The sequence below is a fragment of the Rhinoderma darwinii genome, chromosome 2, assembly GCF_050947455.1.
Source record: "Rhinoderma darwinii isolate aRhiDar2 chromosome 2, aRhiDar2.hap1, whole genome shotgun sequence".
NCBI classification, from domain to species: Eukaryota; Metazoa; Chordata; class Amphibia; order Anura; family Rhinodermatidae; genus Rhinoderma; species Rhinoderma darwinii.
In genome coordinates, this window is record NC_134688.1 from 259,463,456 (window position 1) to 259,488,749 (window position 25,294).

Consider the following 25,294-nt stretch of genomic DNA (forward strand, 5'->3'; position numbering starts at 1 on the left):
CTGACACTGAACCTGTCAGTCCCGCAGACCTGACAGATACAGGTTTCAGCGCTAGATACAGATGCTCTGTATACAGAATACAAAGCAGTTGCATCTCAAAAAGTAAAGAATAATTTTTCATGAAAAGCATTTTGAAAGTTGCAAACACCCTAATATACATTTCATAAAAAAATATAAAAAAAAAAGTGTACATAGCCTTTATAGAAAAAATTAAAGAATGAAAAACAGTAACAGAAAGAAAATAATAATGAAAACTTTAATAGAGAACCAATGTAAATCAACGTAGTACTTTAATATTTTGTTGTGATCCCAGTTTAACATTTAAAAAAAAAAAAAAAAAAAGTCCTGTTGACGACCACAGGAGCCAAGAAATTAACCGTCTATAACAGTTAGGGTATGTTCACACGGCGGGGGTCCGTAACGGCTGAAATTACGGGGATGTTTCAGCCTGAAAACATCCCCGTAATTTCAGCCGTACCGGCATGTGCAGGCGCTTGAACGCCGCGTCAATTACGGCCGTAATTAGCGCTGCTATTCATTGGAGTCAATGAATAGCGGCTCCAATTACGGCCAAAGAAGTGACAGGTCACTTCTTCTACGCGGGCGTCTATTTACGCCCCGTCATTTGACAGCGGCGCGTAAATATACGCCTCGTGTGAACAGACAAACGTCTGCCCATTGCTTTCAATGGGCAGATGTTTGTCAGCGCTATTGAGGCGCTATTTTCAGACGTAATTCGGGGCCAAAACGCCCGAATTACGTCCGTAAATAGGCCGTGTGAACATACCCTTAAAGCATGTAACCAGTTCAAAGTCTAGAAACACAAAATAAGGCTCCATGGAGGAAAAAAAAAAAAAGTTAACTTTTAATTAAAACCAGATAATTTTCTCCTTTTATGAAAACTTGTGCTGTACATTTTATACATTTCCAGATCATTAAAAATGTCCTCATAATATGGATCAACAACGCATTTAGAATATACAGTCTGCAATTTTATATGCAGCTCCAGAATTGAAGCGAGGAAAAAACAAAAAAACAAAAAAAAACACAATAACCCTGAAGTGAAGTTTGTTTTTCTTCTGCAAAGGTTTTATCAATTTTGCTTGTCAACTTTTAAAGCTCGCAGTCTTTCCAGTAAGGGAGGGTGTGAATAATGCCACATTGAAAATATCCAGTCTGAAACTGGAAATCCTAAATTATCCTTATTTAGTTTAATGAGAGCCGAATACAAATCTTTCGCTTTTCCAAGATTTCTGGCGAATGCATCAGCCTGAAATTCAAATCTCCGGCTAAGTACAGTAAGACAGAAAGACAGGACCTAAAAAAAAAAAAAAAGAAGAAAAGAAAATCTTACATTTGAATCACACAAAGTGGGGAATAAATAAAATTCTGCCATAAATATATAATATGTTACATTTATTCTGAGTTTTTTTTTTTTTGTTCAACAGTTTTATCCTTTGTCCCACTAGGGGACTTTTACTTTAACAAATAATGCATTGAAATACCTCTGTATTCCAATGCATTAGTGGCTGTCAGTGAAAAACTAACAGGTACCTATTCGGTCATGACTAATTACATATGGCATCCATTGGGGCCACATTTAACAGTCGGTGATTGACAAAGGAAGCCCTCTCCCTTAGTTTTTTCCACATAGATGCCATTGTCAATAGTAACCGTAGCATCTAAGGGGTTAAAAAGCCATAATCGGAGTCCTCTCCGATCTCGGCCATTGCTGCAGCAGGTCGATGTTAATCACAGACCTCCTTTCGAGAGTTATGGCACGGAACAATTCCTCTGCCTGCAGCATCACTATGCCGTACATATAAGGCACTCAACAGAAGGCTGCCAGCGCCGTAAATGTCTGGCGTCTAGCACCAAGGAGTAAGCCAACTAGAGGATAAAGGACTAGAAATGACTGCTGGCATGAAGGTTTTCTGAAAAGGTGGCTTTACCATTACTCCAGAATGTCATTTCAGTTTTGACCAGAGTACAAGCTTGTCTCAGTAAGGAAGCCTGAGAACGCATTTAATACCAGGCTGTGGTCATGACACGCCTGCCTGGGAAATCAATATGGCGGAAGGCTGCAAGAGTCACCTACAAAAAGACCATGGAGTATGCCCAAATCGGCACAAATACAGTGAATATAAACTTTGGGTGGGCTGTGTTGCTGAACACCTACCAAAGCGGAATTTTAGTTTTTTGTCGAGAGTGTAACTTAAAAGGAGACTTGGAAAGCTTATTGACGAATTGGGATCAGGAATTCTTACCTCATTGTATGGTGAGAAGATAAACTGAAATATAATCATGAGACCAATGAGGGTGGGTTGTGTTGCATGAAATCCAAAGGCTGCAAAGAGTTCTTTGCGTCCAATAAGGGCAGCAAACAGGAAGAAACAGAGGAAAGAATTCATCTGAAGGAAAAGAAAACAAACACGTGCTTACTATGTAATACAAGTAGAGAAGTTATATGGATCTAATGTATCTCCCCCACCTCTTGTTAGGCCACTTGCGGTCATATAAAACCATCAGCTGTAGTGATAGGGACACCGGGGCTGGCAGATAAAGAACAAAGGGAACCCCCTTCCTTTGTTTTTTCCCCTATAGGTGCCACGAAAGTTTCTGATCGTAGGACTCTACTTTTAAGGCTACATTCACACGAGAGTGACAGACTTACACGCGTATAAACCATGCATAAATCGCAGTGTGCTTTGCGTGTGGAATGTGTTTTTAACACACTCACAAGCACTTATTTTTTTCTCAATGTAATTGATGCGTAAAACACGACAGCACACGGATGTGCATCCGTGTGGTTTTCACGCACCCATTGACTTCAATAGGCGTCTAGGTGGGGGAAAACGCACCAATATAGGACATGCAGTGAGAATCACGCTGCGTGAAAAACTCCTGCATGTGTGAATTGCCCCATTGAAATCAATGGGTCAGTTAAACAATTAGTGTGTGGGTGATTAAACATTGTCCTAATGTTTTTTCTTTTTTTCACGAGTCAGGAAATATTATAAATTGTATTCAATTTATAATATTTCCCATTGCTGGTCACTAGATGGAGCAATTCCCAAAATTGCAGCATTGCATGTGGTAAAGCAACCACATTGCTTTATGCTGCAAAATTGGGAAAAAATCCCTTGCTCTAGTGAGCTCTCAGAATCCCCCCCTCCTTTATCCTGGCTAGTGCCGGAAGAAACGAGGGGATTGAACAGTCTAACCTCCTACACTGTGTGTCGCCATTTTTTGAGCTAACACACAGTGTAGTAGGTTTACATACACTAGTAAACACACAGTAAAACACTTACATACATAGAAATCACTTACCTGCTCCAGTCGCCACCGCTCCCTCCGGTCCGTCCGCTCCGTCTGCTGCCGCTGCTCCATGTGCACAAGTCCGGAAGTAGTAATCTTACTGTCCGGCCGCGACTTCCGGTCCACAGGAAAATGGCGCCGGACGGCGCGCATTTCAAATTGAACTGTGTGGGAGCGGCGCATGCGCCGTTCCCACACAGACGGAGTACACCCTAGTGGATGGAACGGGCCCCGTTCGCAGTCCTTATGGGACTGGAGCTGCCGTATTCCATGTCTGTATGTGTCGTTAATCGACACATACAGAAATGGAAAAAAAAATGGCAGCCCCCATAGGGAAGAAAAAGTGTAAAAATAAAAAAAACGTAACACACAAATAAATACAAACGTTTTTAATAAAACACTAACATCAAACGGATATAAAAAAAAAATTTGTGGCGACACTGTTCCTTTAAAGTTTAGTTGAGAGATCTGCCTCAGGGTGCACTTTCGAAAACACCATTGGTTGCATTTATCATTGAATAGAAAAATTAGCCATTGTTGCCAACTGCAACCAACAATTGTTCAGCTTCCACTGCTTTGGAAAAATAAAGCTTCTCCGTGATTGTTTGCTATGGGCAAAAGTTTTTTTTGCTAAACAATTTTGATAAAAGGAAACTTACACCCCATGCACACAACCGTATTTTTCCATCTGTAATTCCGGACTCATTCATTTTTATGGGCTGCAGACATCATTCCATATTTTTACAGATGGGTGTCCGTGCCGTAGAAATAGAACACGTCGTCTTTTTTTGTCCGTAATTACGTCCTGGACTCCCCATAGAAGTCTATGGGCGCTTCCGTAATTAGGGACGGCTACAGATGTGCATCCATAAAAATATGGATTATGTCCGTAGCCCAAAGAAACTAATTGGTCCACAATTACGGGTGAAAAATACAGTCGGGAGCATGGGGCCTTAGAGAGAGAAGCTGCTGTAAATACACACCTGGCTAATTACAATGTTTTTTACAGTGTGGCCCAACTTCCAATGGCCCAGCTCATGACCTAAAACAGCGAGGACTTCTTGGTTGTTGCAACCCTGCTTCTTATGTGCATTCTAGATTTAGAAAAACACAGAAAGTTAAACAATTTGAATAAGAAAAAAAACAAAAACCATTCAGAATTCCATTTAGTTTTCAACAAACAGAATCATTACTAATGTTTTTCTTATCACAAGCACATTGAATACATATCCAGGATTAGATTATTTAATACTTGTAGGAATAAGTCCAATATATTGAAGCAACCTTTGCCACTCAGTCTCTTTAAACAGTAAATAAACTAGAATTCATAATTTTTTTTTTTCATGCTTTACCTTTAAATACAATTCACAAACTACATCTTGGCAGCAATATTTTATGCCCACATTAACCTCTTCCCTTCGCAGCCATTTTTCGTTTTTTCCGCCCCACCTTCCAAAAGCAAAAACTTTTTTTATTTTTACATTCATATAGCCATATGAGGGCTTGTTTCATGCGGCACGAGTAGTACGTAGTTTAACGGCACCATTTATCGTACCATATAATGTAGTGGGAAATGGAAAAAACAATAAGACGACTCCTCCATTGTTTTTTGGGTTTTGTTTTTACGGAGTTCACCATCCGGTTTAGACGACATGTTAAAGGGGTTTTCCAGGCAATAAAAATTGATGGCCTATTTTCAGGATAGGCCATCAATAGCTGATGGGTCGGGGTCCGACTCCCGGGTCCCCCGCCAATCAGCTATTTTGAAGGGGAGAAAAGGCTGCAATACCTGTGAATCACCACTGTGTGTGTGTCACGGATTCACAGTGAGCAAGAAGAAATGAAGGGGAAGCAGCGCTTTTATGGATAAGGCCATCAATTTCCCCTTTAACTTTATTCTGCGGGTCAATAAGATTACGGCGATATCAAATTTGTATATCTTTTTTACAAATAAAATTAGTTTTGTTCTGCTATATTCCAAGAGCCATAACTTTATTTTTTGGTTAATCGAGCACAACAGTTTTAAGTGGTATTCTTAAAGAGGCTCTGTCACCAGATTCTGAAATCCCTATCTCCTATTGCATGTGATCGGCGCTGCAATGTAGATAACGGTAACGTTTTTTTTTTGTTTTTTTTAAAAACGTTCATTTTTGGCCAAGTTATGAGCTATTTTATATATATATATATATATATATATATATATATATATATATATATATATATATGCAAATGAGCTTTGAAATGGACAACTGGGCGTTTTTTTTTCGTTATGTCCAACTGGGCGTGTATTGTGTTTTTAACTGGGCGTGTTTATGTGTGTGATGCTGACCAATCAGTGACCAGTCCGCATCATACACTCATCGCCATTCATTTACAAGCAGCACAGCGTTCTTACTAGAACGATGTGCAGCCAAATACACAAGTGTCCGGATAATGAATACACATGATCTCCAGCCTGGACGTGATGTGTATTCAGAATCCTGACACTTCTGACTCTTTTCGAAATAAAAACGCCCAGTTGTCCATTTCAAAGCTCATTTGCATATATAAAATATGCTCATAACTTGGCCAAAAATGAACGTTTTTAAAAAAACAAAAAAAAAACGTTACTGTTATCTACATTGCAGCGCCGATCACATGCAATAGGAGATAGGGATTTGAGAATCTGGTGACAGAGCCTCTTTAACATACATTTATAGCATATCCTGTGGATATGTCATGGATGTCTAAGTCGACAATAAACATTTAACGATTGGTTCACAGAGTATATGTTTGAGGCAGAAAAATAAGAGGCGGGTTTTAAGAAGACGGCCTCTGGCATATTTTTACGTGGAGTATTTGAACTACACGGCGTAATTTTATACTGCGCATTTGAACCACATTCCATATTTCCCATTGAACTCAATGGGAGCTATCTCTAGGTGTATTGTATGCCTGCAATTAGCCTATGTGAACATAGCCTAAGCATTCAGCCAGGAGAATTCCTTTAAGAATAGAATTCAATCTCCCCTCGGTTACATAAGAGAGGTATGTGGTGAGCCCGATGTGCACTCAATGAAATTTACCTTTAGGCCTTATTCACACGAGCGTAGTTCACGTCCTTGATACGCGTGTGAAAATCACGCGTCGCACGGACCTATGTTAGTCTATGGGGCCGTTCAGACATTCCGTGTGTCCGCTGCGTAAAACACACGACATGTCCTATACTTGGGCGTTTTTCGCGCATCACGCACCCATTGAAGTCAATGGGTGCGTGAAAACCGCGCATGGCACACGGACGCACTTCCGTGTGCGATTCGCGCTACAGTTGTTAATTTGTTTAAGTTTTAAAAAAACAAAAAAAACACTAGTCATTGCAGTTTCTAAGCATCAAAACCGCATGTCATAAGGATGGCATATGCGTGAAAATCACGCAGCCACACACCATTCACTGATGACACACGGAACTGCAACGCGCGCAAAACGCTGCGTTTTTTTGCGCCCGCAAAAACGCACACGTTCGTGTGAATAAGGCCTAACACTTACTTTAGGTTTGAGGTCCACGTTTTCATTTTCTGAAGCTTCCTCGGTGTTGGCTTTGTTAAGGGGAGAGTAGTCCTCCAACAGGGTGTCAAACAATACAATACGCTTGTTTTTAAAGAACCCATAAAAGTATGCGTTGCTGTGAGAGGAACGTTTAGAACCTAGGTAAGTACATAAGAAAAACAAACAAAAAAAAAAAACATACTTTAAAAAAGAAGGATAACAGAACACACAAATCTCCTATTAAGCTATAGAAAAATATTATACAAACATTCAAAACCTGCCTCCCTGGCATATTTAGCTAACCAGGACATGTCAATGATGGAGGGTACATTATTATATTATAGTTTATTAGGGTATCATGTGCAGAATCATTTCATTCAATGAGAAAACCAGTAATGGGCAAGGTGTTCCTCATATTTCTAGTAAGAAAATCCATCCAATAATGAAGAATCCATTTTTATCCTCACTCAATACAGACATGACACTCAGCCTTACCTTCAACAACATAAACCTTAGTCAGTGGAAAGTCAATGCTTTTTGCCATTGCTTCAATAGCTTCTTTTAATTCTCCTTCAGGAAGTGGGATAAACTTATCAAATAATGGCGCAATATAATCTGCATATATTGTTACGAGTACCTAGAAAGGAGGAATCGGCAGATAAATGATGCAGACTACAGTGTAACACTAGTAAATCCATTAAGAACAGAAGACAACGGCTCTTACCAGGGACACCACCAGGGTGAACAGCCACGCATAGATGAAGAAGTAGTCTCCGCCAATTTTGATGATGTACAACAAAAGAGAGGTAACTGGGAGAAGAATGCACTGAGTAACCAACAACTTCTTTATGGAGTCTTTAAAAAAAAATCCAAGGGTCTGCAAACATGAAAAGTAGTTTAGTAGAATAAGTAACCATATTAAAATACACACCTTAAAGGGTAACTAAACTTCAAAAACCAAAAAAATAAAAAAACACACAACACACTGGCTTTCCAACATGTCAAAAGTAATCAGAAACAAAGCAGCACAACGCTCACAGGAGCGCTTCTGCAGCTTCGTTTTAGTTATCGGTGTGGGTCTCAGTGCTCAGACCCCCACCAATAAAACCTTCTGACACGTCACTATGACATGTTAGAAGTTTAATTACCCTTTAATTCTTATTATTGCTTAAAGAGGCTCTGTCCCCAGATTTTGCAACCCCTATCTCCTATTGCAGCAGATCGGCGCTGCAATGGAGATGAGAGTAACGTTTTCTTTTGTTTTTTTTTAAACGAGCATTTTTGGCCAAGTTATGACCATTTTTATATTTATGCAAATGAGGCTTTCTAAAGTACAACTGGGCGTGTATTGTGTTAGTTACATCTGGACGTGTTTACTTCTTTTACTAGCTGGGCGTTGTGAATGGGAGTGTATGATGCTGACGAATCAGCATCATCCACTTCTCTTCGTTACCACCCAGCTTCTGGCAGTGCACAGACACACAGCGTGTTCTCGCGAGATCACTCTGACGTCACTCACTTCCTGCATCGTGTCGGCCGAGCGAGGACACATCGGCACCAGAGGCTACAGTTGATTCTGCAGCAGCATCAGCGTTTGCAGGTAAGTAGCTACATCGACTTACCTGCAAACGCCGATGCTGCTGCAGAATCAAATGTAGCCTCTGGTGCCGATGTGTCCTCGCTCGTCCGACACGATGCAGGACCTGGGGCAGGAAGTGACGTCACAGCGTGATCTCTCGAGAACACGCTGTGTCTGTGCACTGCCAGAAGCTGGGCGTTCTGAAGAGAAGTGGATGATGCTGATTCGTCAGCATCATACACTTCTAGTCACAACGCCCAGCTAGTAAAAGAACTAAAAACGCCCAGATGTACACACATAATACACGCCCACTTGTACATAACTTTAACCACGCCCAGTTGTACTTTAGAAAGCCTCATTTGCATAAATATAAAAATGGTCATAACTTGGCCAAAAATGCTCGTTTTTAAAAAAACAAAAAACGTTACTGTAATCTACATTGCAGCGCCTATCTGCTGCAATAGGAGATAGGGGTTGCAAAATCTGGTGACAGAGCCTCTTTAAAGTTCCTTTACTCACTCCTGAGTACCATGCTGGCTATCTCAAATCAAAAGGAGGTAGCACCACCTATAGTTCCTCTAGGATCATATCACTTTGGTGACGGGTAATATGCAAACACCTGCTGCAGGTGTCAACCAATCCTAGAAACAAGCCCAATGTCGAACATGTGGGTGTTAAAACGTTTTAGGATGCTAATCCCGCCAGCCTAGTTCAGCAGAGCACTTGTACCAGAAGTTGTATATATCGAACTAGATCTGTCAACCACATCCCCCTTCAGAGTGATGTTAAAGATGTACTTCGGTTGCTTAAAGTTTTCTAACTTGTACAAATAAGTTTCAACTGCTGACAGATGCTAAAAACAAAAAATAATATTTCCTTTAAATTTCGTGCCATTCCATCAGCAGCCAATGTCTTCACTGCTGAGGCCACCGATTTCTCTGCTGTGGTTATGTTATTGGATTGTCCTGCAATGGCCACAAAACGAGGTGGGGGGGACTTGGTAGCAGCGGGCACGGATGGCAGTGAAAAGCAGCTATACCAAGTCCTGTTCACATCGATGTCCGAGGCTCTGTTGTATTTGCCGGACAAAATAGCGCAGTATTCAGCGGTATTTTGTCCTGCAAGATGACGGAAAGCAGCAGATCCAGTATCTTCCATCTGCTGCTATGACAAAACACAATGATGTACTCAATGAACCCAGAAGAAAGATGTGAACAGAACGCAACAGTTCGGTATTTTTGAACAGCTAAAATACATTTCCTTGTTAGGGGAAGGGGGTCCCAACTCCTTAATACTGGAGACACCTATGACATTATAGTGGGCTTGCAGTAATTGAGGAGGGGGGGGGGGATAAAAGTTGGTAGACTAGCTGAGGATAGAGGGGTGAGCTCCGGCTTCGTGGCAACATTCATATAGCTTCAAATCACAGAAAACAGTTTATATATCCCTAAGCACAGCAAATACCCTTCGCCCACCCAATCTCTCTATCCTGAAAGATCCTTTAAATTCAAGGCTGTACTGATTTCTGCGGTCAGCAGACAATGTAATAGATACCTGGTACATTCCTGCCAAGCCTCACCCCCTCATTGACGGAAGAATAGAACTACTTGGTGTGAGCTCTTCTCTCCCCGTAGAAGAGGTCGACTAAAGGGAGGGTACTGGAATACATGACACTAAGAGCTCAGAGAACATCGCTGATGTGAATTCACAGGCCGAGAAGGAGACCGGGTTACCAATGCTTCTGCTCTATGACATATTAAGTTTGACAGATGCTACCTGGTCTTGAACAAATAAACTTGGACAAGTCTGGAAGAACACACTTCTACAGTAGTATGGGAATTTTCACTTTTGGCTGGAGAAAAAGACCCCTTGCTTAGCCTGACTCACACATTTGAATCTCAGAACTGTATTGCGACCCATATTGCAGTCAGTACTGTTCCATACGCGTGCTGTGTAACACACCATGTTCTCTCCTAGAATAACTGAAAGCAGGACTCCTCTGGCGGAAAATAACTCGTTCATTAGAGTAGTTGAGACAGAAGTAGCCGAAAATTCTTAAATATACATTTTTTTTCCTCCAACTATATTTGATCATTGAGGACTGTTTAAATGGTTTCTACCTTTAGTCTGGAGTCGCGGACAGCTACACTCTATTGTGTAGCATTACTAGGCTACCTTATAATATGTATAAAGTCCTGTACCAAGGAAAGTAAAAATGTGTATGGGCGTGTTTGTTTGTTTCTTTTAAAAAAGGAGAATATCTGAAGTGGAGAATTTTTATGAACACATGAAATAAAAACCAATATTAGGCCAAGCCATTTACATTTTAGGACAACAGGACACTTATCAGATGGTTTATGAAAAAATTTAGTAGGTAATAAGTCGCATTGCAGCAAAAAGATCCTGAGGCCTTATTCACACGACCGTTTTCAGAACAATGATGTTCTATGGGTGTATTTATACGGCCGTTTATTTTACGGCCCGTGAATAATGGGCGTCAGAAAATAGGATATGCCCTATTTTTGTCCATTTTCACGGCCTGATGGCCCCTATGGAAGTCAATAGATCTGTTTTTAACGGTTGTTAAATGTATTGACAGCCGTTAAAAACAGATCTGTGACATGGGATTGGCTAGGGAACTACTAGCTCCCTTGCTGGCTATCGGCGACGCGATGACACTCACCGATGCAGCACCGACCTCATCATGTGTGGTCTCTAGTCTTCCCGGGTTCTGCGAAGGCGATGCGATGACGTCCCGCGAAGACGAGAGACCATGCATGAAGACGAGCTGCATCGGTGAGTGTCATCGCGTCGCCACAGATCCCGTGAAGACAGCGCTGCATCGTGAGTATTTAGGGCATTCATACAGGGAGGTGTGTGGCATCATATACAGGGAGGCTGTAAATAGTGTCTAGGTGAACATGTGACCTTCCTTTGGGTGCTTTCAGGGGCCTGGGACAAAAAAAGCCTAACCTATGAAATTCAGTTTTTTTGTTTTTTTTAACGGCCATAAAAAAACAGATGCAAAACGGATGTCAAACGGCCAGACGGACTGGAAATGGATGGAAATTTAGAGACACACTGATGCAAAATGGCCATGAAAAACTGACAGTTGATCAGTTTTTAATGGACTTTATTTTTCCACTATTGTGTGAATATAGCCTTAGACTGCAGAAAATACAAAAACATTACTGACAATTGCAGCAATCCAAATGGTGGAAATAAGCAATAAAAAGTGGTCATCTGAAAGGCCCATCAAAACAAAATTCTTACCTGTTGGTTAAAGCCATGTTTTTCTTCAATCACAAACGTATTATATAAGCTCCATGGGAGGCCGGTGAGGGAGCTGAACAGCGTAGCAAGGAGTAGGAACACCAATGAATGAACTATCTAAAAAGAGAAAGATGAAGATAAATCCTACAGTCTGTGCTAACTTGTTTCATAGTTACATTAGCAATTCTGGCACTTAGAAAAAAACTTAGAGAAGGAAATTGTAGGCTGCGTAATTTGGTAAAGAAAATCAGCATCAAAACCACAGATAAACCGGGGTAATTCTGCAGGTAAAATCCAGGTGTCATGAATTTTTTTTTTTTTTTATCATATTGCTTTTAATATAATATTTTCAAAAAATTTATTTGTTTGTGTTCTCATGTTTTACTTTTTACTGTTTTCTGACTTTTACTTCTCTATGGGGCCTGGCATTTTTTTTTTCCATCTCTGTATGTGTCGATTAACGACACATACAGAGATGGAATACGGCACATACATCCCCATAAAGAATGCGAAAGGGAGCCGTTCCATTCTCAGAAGCGTACACCACTAAAAGGTGCGCCGCACCCACACAAACAAAAACGAAGATCGTTCGTAGAGCGAAATCCAGCGCCATTTTCATGTGGAGCGGAAGCCACTGCCGGACAGTAAGATGACGACTTCCGGCCATATGTTCAACAAAGCGAAGGCGCAGGGAAGAGGAGCGTAGACCAGCGGAGGCAGGAGCAGGTAATTTATGTTCGTGTATTACTGTCTGAGCACTGTATCTAATCCTCCTACACTGTGCAGTCGCTCAGAAAATGGCGGCACACAGTGTAGGAGGTTTGAAGACATTCAAACCCTTCCTTCTCCTGGCACTAGCCAGAAGAAGGGAAGGGGAATTGTGTGAGGACACTAGAGAGAGTGTGTGTCCACCCCAAATTTGCAGCATACACCAATGAGGTTGCTTTACCACAGTGACAATGCTGCAATTTTGGGAACTGCTCCCTCTAGTGGCCAGCACATGGAAATGTTATCAATTAGAATCTAATTTATAATATTTCCGGACTTGTGAAAAAATTTAAAACAATGTGTAATCACTCAAATAATAATTGTTTAACTGAAAAAAAAATAAAAAAATTCTAGCGACACATTTCCTTTAAGGCTAGATTCACACGGGCGCTGCGCATCTCGGACTTGAATCCGTGCTCTGCGCTGCAGGATGCGATATCTCTCATCCCCCATAGATTAGAGTCTATGGAGGGAAGCGTGAACAAATAGGACAGGTCATGTTTTTGATGCGTTTTTTTTACATTTTCATACAGAAATAGGTGCGGATCTTATGCTGCACATTTCGTTTTATTTCTCTATTCTTTATAAACTTGTCAAATACAATCCTGAGACGGAGACGCAAGATAAAGAGACATGCTGCGGTTTTTAAAATACGCACTGCAGGTCAATTTACAGGCAGAAAAAGTCTGCGGTGTGTAGATGAGATTACCTGAAATTTTATTTACTTTGCTGCTACTGTATTACGCTGCTGGTTTTGCCACAGGAAAACACGCATGGCAAATCTATGCATCATGGGCATTTGGCCTTAAACTAAAACTAATGCAAAGGAAAAGGGGAGGAAGAAGCACCCAGAGAAACCAACAAAACTCAAGCGCTTGTTTTCATAAATCCTTTGAAAAATCCACTCCTTGCCGACATTTGACGTATACTTTCACCATAGCCAGAATGGGGAAGTATGGAGCGGGCTCACAGGATGAGCTCGTTTCATACTAAGCAGGTGTAGGCTGTATGTTACAGCCGACACTTCACTGCAACGAGCGGGATCCCCCTTATTTAATCCCTTATAGGTCGCGGTCAATAGCCGACCACAGCATGTAAACCGTTAGAAAGAGGGGGTGGCCCCCACTGACATCCCATAACCCACTCTGCCCCGGGACTTGACCGCAAGATGCCGACGGTTGTCATGGCCACAGACAGGGTTTAATAGGAGCTTATCAAAATCACAATATACTAGATCATGCAAGCGATCCAAGGATTGCTGGTTCAAGTCCCCTAGGAGGACTGACTGACTGACTGACTGACTGACACACACACACACACACACACACAGTATATGGTATAATAAATAGTGCCATGAAAAACTACAATTAGTCATGCAAAAAAAATCAAGCCCTCGATGGAAAAATTTTAAAAAAAAAGCTACGGTTAAATAAGGTCTGCGGCGGGAATGTTAAATGGGTTGTCCCAAGGTTAGATGTTATTCCCTATATACAGCATAGGTGATAACATGCTGATCGGTGGGTGGGGGTCCCACTGCTGAGACCACCACCGATCACGATAACGGGGGTCCTGTTCCTCCGAATGAATGGAACAGCAGGTCGTGCATGCGCCCTGCTGCTCCATTCATGGCGGCAGTGCCAGAGATAGCCGAGCGCTGTACATGGCTATCTCTGGCAGTTCCATAGAAAGTGAATAGAGCAGCAGTGCGAATGCGCTACCTGCTGTTCCATTCATTCGGCGGAACGGGACGCCCGTTCTCATGATCAGTTGGGGTTCCAGCAGTCGAACCCCCACTGATCAGCATGTTGTCACCTATCCTAATTTTTATCTGCAATTACGGATCCGTAAAATAATAGGACACGTCCTATTTGAATTATTACTCTGAAAATGGTCCGCAAATGCGGGTGACCGTATTTACCGACTGAAAATACTGCACATGTATGAGGCCTTATTCTGCGGTTAATATCTCTTTATGTGATCAGAGAATTCTGAGAGTTAAATGGATAGGCAAGTTATTTTTGAAAAAAAAAACCCTTAGAAGACCATTACAGATGCAGGTTAAGGGGATAAGAATGCCAGAGTGGGATAACCCAATCCCCAGGATCTTTTTATTAGAAAGAGCAGAAAGCGGTTGCAAAAATCTGCTCATGCTCTTGGGACCTCTATGCAGCAATTACACTTGAATGGATCCCATGTTATACCACATTTTTCTTGCAGTGTCCGCTTCAGCGGTAGCAACTAGGTTTCAGCAGCTGAAACAATGCAGATTACTGTGGCGTCTTGTTTTACAAAATAAGTTATCCGGTGCGTAAAACCCCTTTAGGGCTTATTCACACGAACATGTGCGTTTTGCACGCATTACAGTTCCGTGTGTCATCAATGAATAGTGCGTGGCTGCGTGATTTTCACGCATATGCCATCCTTATGACACGCGGTTTTGATGTTTTAGGTTTCTTTATCTACTGTTGCACGAATCACGCACGACAAGTGCTTCCGTGTGCAGTGCGCAATTTTCACGCACCCATTGACTTAAATGGGTGCGTGATGCGCGAAAAACTGCCAAGTATAGGACATGTCGTGAGTTTTACGGAGCAGACATACGCTGCGTGAAAAATCACGGACTGTCTGAACGGCCCCATTGACTTACATAGGTCCGTGCGACGCGCGTTAAACACATTCGTGTGAATAAGGCCTTAAACTGGATAAAACAAGCAACAATACTTTTGATCTTGCTTATTATTCAGCCATGAGCATCCAGAATCAAATAAATAAAAGAAGAACATAAACAATCTTGAATAAGAAAATGCTCACCTCATATTCAGGACCAAAGCCAGCATGATCAAGGATGTACTCAGATACATTCCATAGGAAAGGAATACCACCAAGAACAAGGATCAGCTGCACACAAAAGACTATTAGAAGCAAAACACTCAACAAAAATAAATAAATCAACAAGGCTTCACGAATAATAGAATAAAAAACGTTGACTGCTTGTAACGGAGGCTGACAGCTGTATCTGACTCTTAGGCGGGATTCACACGACCGGGTCGTTCCCGAGCCCGAGTGTCGGCCGGTAAAATCGCCCATTTTGCCCGGCCGGTTTGCATTAAGTTTTGCATCCGTGCCGGGCCGGGCAGATCCGGACAGTGACATCAGCGGCAACTCCTGAAGGGGAATCCACATGTGTTCGGGGATTCCGCTCCTGGACAGAGCGCTTGATGTCTCTGTCCATATCTGGGCAGTGACGTCAGGGGAAACTCTGGGGATTCCGCTTCAGGAGTTTCCCCTGACGTCACTGCCCAGATATGGACAGAGACATCAAGCGCTCTGTCCAGGAGCGGAATCCCCGAACACACGGGGATTCCGCTCCTTCAAGGAGCTAAAGTGCAGCTAGCACATAGCAGAGCGGAGAGATACCTCCCCGCTTTGCTATATTGGCGTCGCTACAGTAGTAGCAGCCGCAGCTGCAGCTGCTAGCGGCGCCATCGAAGGTGTCGCCGGGCCAGGGTGCTTTTCAAGCAGGGGAAGGGAGCCAGCGTAGTGCTCCCTTCCACCTGCTGTACACCCCGGCCCTGCCACACAGTGTACAGCGATGCCATTCGTCAGAATGGCATCAACTCCTCCTCCTCACATGCACTCTGCGCTGTGAGGAGGAGATAGAGCGCAAGCTCCGGAAAACCCGGCCATCACTCGGGACACATCCCGGTGATGGCCGTGTATTACCCGGCCCCATAGACTTCTATGGGAGCCGGGCGGCCGGGTACCCGGGCGAAGATAGAGCATGTCCTATTTTTTGACGGCCGGTTTTCCCGGCCGTCAAAATATCGGTCGTGTGAATAGCCCCATTAGGGGTCTATTATTCCTAATGCAGCCGGGTGCCGGCCGATTTATGAACGGCCGGCACCCGGCCGGGAAACCCTGCCGTGTGAATGAGGCCTTAAAGGGAACCGGTCACCAGCATTTCACCTATTGAACTTTACTTATCCCTCACTGGCCGCTGCTATCAAAAGTTCATTGCCGTTATCACCTCTCCTAATCTCCTCCTCCGACTGTAAATAACGGTCCAGTAAATGTTTCATGCCTTTTATCGTACTAATCCGGTGTCCCGTTGTGCGCACACACACCAGCAGAGGGCATCAATGCACAAGCGCGGTATTGTTTGTGCTGGGGGGAGGCGAGGAGCTGTCAAAAGGGAGGTGGGATTAACTCAGAAAGACCTGAGGAATGGAGATATGACTCTTTCCAAATGAAGATATGACTCTTATGCTCATTAGCATACAGTGCGGGAACACTAGAGCTACAGAGCCGACTAAGACAATTATAGGTTATATAGAAATTATTTTTCAACCACTACCACCAGGTATTGCTGGTTTAATAGGTGAAATGCTGGTGACAGGTTCCCTTTAAAGGGAATCTGTCACCACGTGTTAAAGGCCATGTACAACTTTGAAATCTTTTTTTTTTTTTAAATAAATAAAAATTGTGCATTAGTGTCATTGCACCATTTGCTTCCTAAGAAGTTGCAAAAAGTAAAACTTTTTTTTAATAAAATGTATTTAGAAAGTTGTACCAATCACACTAATGCACAATTTTACTTAAAAAAGGAAAAAAAACATTTCAAAAGGTGAACATAGCCTTTAAGCTGCTCTCCGAGTAGTGGCAGGTCAGCTAATGTTAGCACAGTCTGATATACGCGGAATTTACACTTTGCATCGCCCTGTGAGCTAGGAGTCCTAATTCGTGAGCTGCAGACTCCCCCCTGCCCATCCGCTGCTGATGGACAGCTCCCCCCCCCCCGATGGACAACTTCCACCCCCCCCCCCGATGGACAACTTCCACCCCCCCCCCCGATGGACAACTTCCACCCCCCCCCCCCCCCGATGGACAACTTCCACCCCCCCCCCCCCGATGGACAACTTCCACCCCCCCCCCCCCCCGATGGACAACTTCCACCCCCCCCCCCCCCCCGATGGACAACTTCCACCCCCCCCCCCCCCCGATGGACAACTTCCACCCCCCCCCCTTGCTGATGGACAGCTTTCCCCCCCCCCTTGCTGATGGACAGCTTTCCCCCCCCCCCTTGCTGATGGACAGCTTTCCCCCCCCCCCTTGCTGATGGACAGCTTTCCCCCCCCATTGCTGATGGACAGCTTCCCCCCCCCCCCTTGCTGATGGACAGCTTCCCCCCCCCCCCTGCTGATGGACAGCTTTCCCCCTACTAGGGCATGCTCACATGATAAACAAAAAACCGTTGTAAAATACAGAGCGGTTTCAATGGAAAACAGCCTCTGATTCAGCAGTTTAAGCATCAAGCGTTTTTTTACGGCCATCTTTGGAGCGGTTTTTCTATCGACCCAATGAAAAACGGCTCAAGGGGTGAAATGCACTTATTTTTACGGGGCATAAACGAAATGGCGTTTCTCCCATTGAAATCAATGGGCAGATGTTTGGAGGCGTTCAGCTACCGTATTTCCAGCAGTTTTTCGGGGCGTTTACGGCCAGAAAAACGGCTGAAAATAAGCAGTGTGAACATACATACCCTCCATGTGCATAAAGATAAAACTATCCATCCGCGGGGCAAGCCTGCAGAACATGAATACTAAGTACTCCAAGCTCACAGTGACAGATTCTATTCAAAAGGGGGTTGTCTCATCACGACATTCTGCATCAAATTCCTCAACATATGCACGAACTGCAATAGAGCAAAGTGAATGGATTTAACATTAAATCAAACTTACTGTGCCTTCTGCCTCAGAGTATAATCCAGACCAGAAACTGAACGTACTTTTATCAAGCTGATACAATCGAGATTTCTCAAAGGTTTCTGGATCCATAATGTTACCAAGTTCCGCTGGTACATGTCTTGTAGCTTGATAAATCTTACGCTGCAATAAATTAGAATGGAAATAAATATAATTCTTTGTACGTTCAAGTCAAGATAAAAAGTGCTACTGAAACTATAAGGCTGAGTTCACACAGGGCGGATACGCTGCGTAAAAGCATGCAGTATATCCGCCCTGTGCGCAGCAGTGAACTCAGGGAGAATTTAAAAAAATAAAAAACAAAAAATAAATAAAAAATAAAAAAAATCGCACCAAACTGTGGCACACATTTTCGCCCGGAATTTCCACTGCAGAAAACTGCAGCTTTAAGCCGGCTTGCTAGTAGGTCGACCTCCTGGGATGACGTTTCATCCCAGGAGACAGCCATAGCCTGCAATTGGCTGCAGCGGCAGTCACATGGGATGAAACATCATCCCTGGAGGCCAGCCTTCTGACGTCATCCAGGCTGGCCTCCTGGGATGACGTTTCATCCCATGTGACCGCCACTACACCCTGCGATTGGCTGCAGCAGTCACATGGGATGCAACGCCATCCCAGGAGGAAGAAACAAACAGACATCTGGGTAAGAATAAGACTTTTTTTTTTTCCAGAGTTGCGTTTTCTGTGGCAGAATTGCTGCGAATCCGCCGCAAAAAAAACCCGCAAGAACTACTATTTGTTGAGGGTTTTACCTCCCCATTGAATTCAATGGGGAAAACCCACAACAAATAAGCAGCGTTTACGCACATAAAATTGACATGCTGCGGAATAAAATTACACACCGCAGGTCAATTTCTGAGCAGTTTTTCTACTTCGTATTTACGCAGCGTGGGGATGAGATTTGTCCTTTGCTGCAACTGTATTTGCTGCGGATTTTCTGCAAAGAATTCTGTTGCGGAAAATCCGCTGTATTTGCGCAACGTGGGAACGGACCCTAAACGTAACAGGAATGTGAGGTTATACAAAAGTATTGGATTTGCTTCTGATCTAATAAAAATTCAGGTTTGTCAATGCCAAACTGTTTTTGGCACAGAACTAAAAAATGTTTATATTGACAAATAGACTAAAATAAAAACACATCTTTAACCCGTTAGTGACCGCCCCATAGTGTTTTTACGTCGGTCACTAACGGGCTTTATTCCGATGCCATAGACTTTTTACGTTGCGGCATCGGAATAAGTAAACAGAGCAGGGAGCTGTCAAATCTCCCTGCTCTCAGCTGCCAGAGGTAGCTGAGGGCTGGGAGCGTCCCTGCTCTGCCAGATGAAAATCGATATTAGTATCGATCTCACCCGTTTAACCCCTCAGATGTGGTGCTCAATAGTGAGCACCGCATCTGAGGGGTTTTGGAGAGGGAGGGAGCTCCCTCTCATCCCACCGACACCCGGCGATAAGATCGCCGAGTGTCTGTGTCTCCCATGGCAGCCGGGGGCCTAATAAAGGCCCCCAGGTCTGCCTGTAATGAATGCCTGCTAGATCATGCCGGAGGCATGACCTAGCAGATGCCTGTCCGTTTTAAAAGGACAGGCAGTAGTAATACACTGCAATACAAAAAGTATTGCAGTGTATTATAATAGTTATCGGAGGATCGCATAGTGAAGTCCCCTAGTGGGACTAGTAAAAAAGTGAAAAGTTAATTTTAAAAAAAAAAAAGTGAAAAAAAAAAATGAAAAACCCACTTTTTCCCCTTACAAACTGCTTTACTATTAAAAAACCAAAATAAAGTTAAAAAGTTACATATATTTGGTATCGCCACGCCTGTAACGACCCCGACTATAAAGCTATTAAATTACTTAACCCGCACGGTGAACGCCGTAAAAAATGAAACAAACAACGGAAAAATTGCTGTTTTCTGTGAATCCTGACTTAAAAAAAATGTGATTAAAAAGTGATCAAAAAGTCGCATCTACTCCAAAATGGTACCAATAAAAACTACAAGTCTTCCCGCAAAAAAAAAGCCCTAATACAGCTGCATCGGCGAAAAAATAAAAACGTTACGGCTCTTCAAATATGGAGACACAAAAACAAATCATTTTGAAAAAAAAAGCGTTTTTCCTGTGTAAAAGTAGTAAAACATACAAAATATATACAAATTTGGTATCGTTGCAATCGTAACAACCCGCTGAATAAAGTTATTATGTTATTTATACCACACGGTAAACGGCGTAGATTTAGGATGCAAAAATTAGGGTGAAATTTCTGATTTTTTTCTATTCCCCCCCCCCCCCAAAAAAAGTTAATCAATAAATAATATGTACCTCAAAATGGTGCTATTAAAAAATACAACTTGTCCCGCAAAAAACAAGACCTTATACAGCTATGTCGACGCAAAAATAAAACAGTTATAGCTCTTGGAATGCGACGATGGAAAAACTTAAAAAAAATAGCTTGGTCATTAAAGAGGCTGTCACCAGATTTTGCAACCCCTATCTCCTATTGAATCAGATTCCGTTTTTCTGCTCAGTCAGGGCAGCAGAGCAAGGGAATAACTGGAAGCGCCAGATTCGTTTCACCACGAACACCACCGTTGGCCGACGGAACCCAATGACTTTAATGGGTTCCACCGGCTTTCCATTTGGTTGTCCGTGGTTTTGTTCACATCTGCGCTGGAAGCTCATTAGGGGCTTCCGTCGCAGATTCCACTGAAAAGAATAGTGCAGCACGAAGTGCTTTTATGTCCAGTAAAACCACGGACATCCTAACGGAAAGCTGACAGAACACATTAAAGTCAATAGGTTCTGTCGGCCGCCAGTGGTGCAACGGATCTGGAGTTTCCAGTTAATCCATTGACACTGCTAAAAGACACTCTTTTAGCCTCTAACAACGGAGCACTATGGACATGTTTAGTGTAGAAGTCAGGAGCTTTCCCGATGTACATGCTGAACAGAGCCTTAGGCTGGGTTCACACGAGCACATTAACGTCCGTAATGGACGGACGTATTTCGGCCGGAAGTCCCGGACCGAACTCAGTGCAGGGAGCCGGGCTCCTAGCATCATATTTATGTACGACGCTAGGAGCCCCTGCCTCTCCGTGGAACTACTGTCCCGTACTGAAAACATGATTACAGTACGGGACAGTTGTCCTGCAGAGAGGCAGGGACTCCTAGCGTCGTACATAACTATGATGCTAGGAGCCCGGCTCCCTGCACTGAGTTCGGTCCGGGACTTCCGGCCGAAATACGTCCGTCCATTACGGACGTTAATGTGCTCGTGTGAACCCAGCCTTAGGCTACATTCACACGAACGTAGGCCACCTCAGAGGGGAAAAACGGCAGTTTTCCACGTCGAAGATGGACCCGTGCGGGTCGCGTTGTCACGAATCCCCCACAGACTAGTCTATGGAGGGATGCGTGACATGCAGTAAAATAGGACATGTCCTATTTTTCAACGGAGCGTTCACACGCTCTGTTGAAACAACGGTTGTGTGAACGGGCCCATTGAAATGTATGGGTCCGTGTTTCGGCCATTGTTTTAACGGCCGTCACACGGACGAGATTCACGTTCATGTGAATGAGCCCGAAGTTTAACTCCCCATAATGCAAATCAAAAAGGGCACGCTTCATGGAGACATTGAGCCAACAAGGAATGATGGGAAATTCCAGCCCTTTCAGAATAGTAAGGCCTCATGCACACGACCGTAAAAACACCCATTATTGCAGGTCGTAATTACGACCCGCAATAACGGGCCCATAGACTTCTGTTAGTCACGGGTACCTTCCCGTTTTCTCACGGGAAGGTGCCCGTGCCGTTAAAAAAAAAAATAGAACATGTTCTATTTTTTCATTTTACGGGCCGTGCTGCTATGCTTTATCATGGGAGAACGGCTCGCAAAAGCGGCCGGCTGCCTGTGGCCGGCCGTGCCAGGCCATGCTCGTAATTACGAGTCGTTATTATGAGAACGGTCGTGTGCATGAGGCCTAAATGTAGTTTTTAACTAGAATATGGGCTGTGACTCACTCAGGATCAGCACAAAATGAGTAATGCAATGGGGGAGGTATATCAAAACTTGTGCAAAGGAAAAATGGAGTTTTCGGGGATTCCGCTCCTGGACAAAGCGCTTGATGTCTCTGTCCATATCTGGGCAGTGACATCAGGGGAAACTCCTGAAGCGGAATCCCCGAACACATGGGGATTCCCCTTCAGGAGTTGCTGCTGATGTCACTGTCCAGATCTGCCTGGCCCGGAGCGGATGCATAACTTCATGCAAACCGGCCGGGCAAAATGGCCGATTTTACCGGCCGGTACTCGGGCTCGGGCGGGACCCGGTCGTGTGAATCCCGCCTTAGGCGTGTGAACATAGCCTTCCACAGCTTTCATATAGATTTATTCCATATGTAAGCAGACGTATGCTATAAATGGTTTATCTAATATTTGGAGGGTGCGGCTATCAGACATCAGACACATTGTGTTCCATCAAAAGGGAAGCAATGTCACTGAGAGCTTATTTAGACGAATGTTTAATACGTCCGTGCAACGCACGGGATTTTCACGCGCCTCGCACGCACCTATGTTAGTCTATGGGGCAGTGCAGACTGTCAGTGATTTTTGCACAACGTGAGTCCGTTACGTAAAACTCACGACATGTCCTATATTTGTGCGTTTTTCGCGTCTCACGCACCCATTGAAGTCAATGGGTGCGTGAAAATCACACGCACCACACGGAAGCACTTCCGTGGGACGCGCGTGATTCGCGCAACAGCTGTCAAACTATGAATGTAAACAGAAAAGCACCACGTGCTTTACTTTTTACAAACATCCAAACGGAGTGTCATAATGATGGCGGCTGCGCGAAAAATCACGCAGCCGCGCATCATATGGTGATGACACACGGAGCTGTTGTTAAGTGCCTTTTGCGTGTGCAAAACCCCACGTTTTTTGCGTGCGCAAAACGCACACGCTCGTGTAAATCCGCCCTAAGACTTATAGTCCCGAAAGGAACCAGCCATTGAACTCCTTCACACGTCTACATAAAAAATAAATAAACATTGACTTGGCAAGCATTGTCACTCCAGCACTGAGAACGACTGATCCCTCCGGGCCTGAAAGGTCTTGTGGCACATAAGTACAGATCAACTGACATGACACCAACTGTCACCGGCACTAGTGAAAAAAACATCATCATTATTGGGTCTGAGAGAGTCCCTAATGGGTATATGCAATGGGAAACTCCCCATTGTTCCAGTTTCCCTATTTAAAGATCCCCTCCAATAAAAGAGCTACTGGAAAATACGACAGAAGCTACTAGGCATCACGCTTTTTCCCTACCATTAGCACGTACATCGGGAAAGCTACCGACTTACATGCTACACGCGTCCATAGGACTTTATTAGCCTGACGGAAGCCAAACGACTATTTTTTTATTTTATTTTTTGAAGGATGGAAAAGTATAGTAGACTACGCTATTCTATCCTTTAGATTACAGTAAAAAAAATTAAAAAAAAGCAAAAAAAAACAAAAAAAAAACTTAACAGATACCGATACAGCATGGCAGTGGCATTAGTCACATGGTATCCTTTCAACCGATGTCATGACCAGGGTCACAACATACGTTTAGCGTATACCATTATATTTTATAGTGACAAATGCTGATCCGCAGCAGAAATCAGGGTCAGCATGCCATCTATTGCCCTCAAGGAGTGCCCCTAACCAAACAGCACATGGGCTGTCAAGAGTAACTGCCATTCATGGGGCCATAGATAGATGTATAGGGCCAAACCCGAATGCAATTACTACCAATTCGCCCATTGCAAAGGCAGACTCCCTCTCCACCTCCACGATGCTGCCTTCAGAGACTGCAGCAGGGATATGGCACGCAGTGTTGCACGGCTCCTGTAGTGAAATTTGGCCAAAATCAATTCGGCCGTGAAAGAGTTAAAATGCCACTGAACTCCCCTCTCACTCCCGTAACTAGGGCCTTACGGAATGACAAAGCAGCCGCCGCCGCAGCCTCGCTCACCTGTCTTCTGGCCAAATAAGCCTCCCATATGTAAACGACCCATGAAAACAGCAGGACCGAGTAGAAGATCTGCCTTTCCACGGACATCTCGGCCAGCTCCATGGTGACGGCAACCGGAAAATGAGCCGACAAGGGATTGCAAACGAAACTGAAGCTGCTGAGGCCTGATTGGATATCAGCTGAAGCCGCTTGTACAGAGACGTTTCCTCGGCCTCAGCTGTCATTGGTCGATTTGTCAGCATGCGCCGGCTAAGATTAAGGAGCTCGCTTCCGGTTATGTAGTGACGTCACGACTCGCGACCGAATAGCCTGTTGCAGTCTGCGACTGACTGAGGAGGAGAACGTATTTAGTGAATGGCACTCGCTAGACGACCGTATTGGGTGACATTTATATGGGCATGTGTCCAATCGTATCACCCGATTTCTAAGCCTCTAGTATAGTGCACGATACTCTCCGGGCGTCGTGCGGCTACTACAGCAACTGTACCACCTAGCGGGGACATACTAAAAAGAATGAACAATATTAGTAATGGGCGAAAATATAAAAAAAAGATATGAGTTTTTATGGAATGAAAAGATTTTCTTTTTTGTAGTTAATGAGAAAATAAACACATTCCATAGAAACTAAACTGTAAAAATGTTTTCTGCGCTTGATAGACCTGGAATGAAGAGGATATTTGTGCAGTTTAGGCTATGTTCACACGGGGTATTTAGCCGAGTTTTTTGACGCGGGAACCGCGTCGCAAAACTCCGCAAAAACGGCCCGAGAACGCCTCCCATTGATTTCAATGGGAGGCGTCGGCGTCTTTTTCCCGCGAGCAGTAAAACTGCCTCGCGGGAAAAAGAAGCGGCATGCCCTATCTTCGGGCACTTCCGCCTCTGACCTCCCATTGACTTCAATGGGAGGCAGAGAAAGCGTATTTCTCGCTGTTTTATGCCTGCGGCGCTCAATGGCCGCGGGCGAAAAACGGCACGATAATCGCAGCGAAAATCGGCGTGCAGGGAGAGGAATATCTGCCTCAAAGTTCCAAACAGAATTTTGAGGCAGATATT

General features: G+C 43.8%; 1 protein-coding gene across 1 annotated transcript; it reads right to left on the bottom strand.

Moving 5' to 3' along the window:
- Nucleotides 1-237: 237 nt before the first annotated feature.
- ZMPSTE24 (zinc metallopeptidase STE24) lies at nucleotides 238-24,484 on the bottom strand. The gene is made up of 10 exons (XM_075853189.1): nucleotides 24,242-24,484; nucleotides 18,202-18,348; nucleotides 15,275-15,361; nucleotides 11,696-11,812; nucleotides 7,568-7,720; nucleotides 7,339-7,480; nucleotides 6,844-7,001; nucleotides 4,302-4,412; nucleotides 2,268-2,411; nucleotides 238-1,318 (listed from the first exon to the last, which is right to left on the bottom strand). Exons 1-10 carry the CDS (start codon nucleotides 24,341-24,343, stop codon nucleotides 1,094-1,096), a joined length of 1,386 nt encoding a protein of 461 aa, XP_075709304.1. The 5' UTR covers nucleotides 24,344-24,484; the 3' UTR covers nucleotides 238-1,093.
- Between the last annotated feature and the right edge of the window lie 810 nt (nucleotides 24,485-25,294).

What these genes read in the sequence shown, in the direction of transcription:
- ZMPSTE24 (XM_075853189.1), bottom strand. Translation starts at nt 24,343, where the DNA reads ATGGAGCTGGCCGAGATGTCCGTGGAAAGGCAGATCTTCTACTCGGTC. An exon ending in CTTATTTGGCCAGAAGACAG is followed by an intron (nt 18,349 to 24,241) that starts GTGAGCGAGGCT and finishes AATTTATTGCAG; the next exon opens with CGTAAGATTTATCAAGCTAC. An exon ending in TCACCCTGGTGGTGTCCCTG is followed by an intron (nt 7,481 to 7,567) that starts GTAAGAGCCGTT and finishes CCTCCTTTCTAG; the next exon opens with GTACTCGTAACAATATATGC.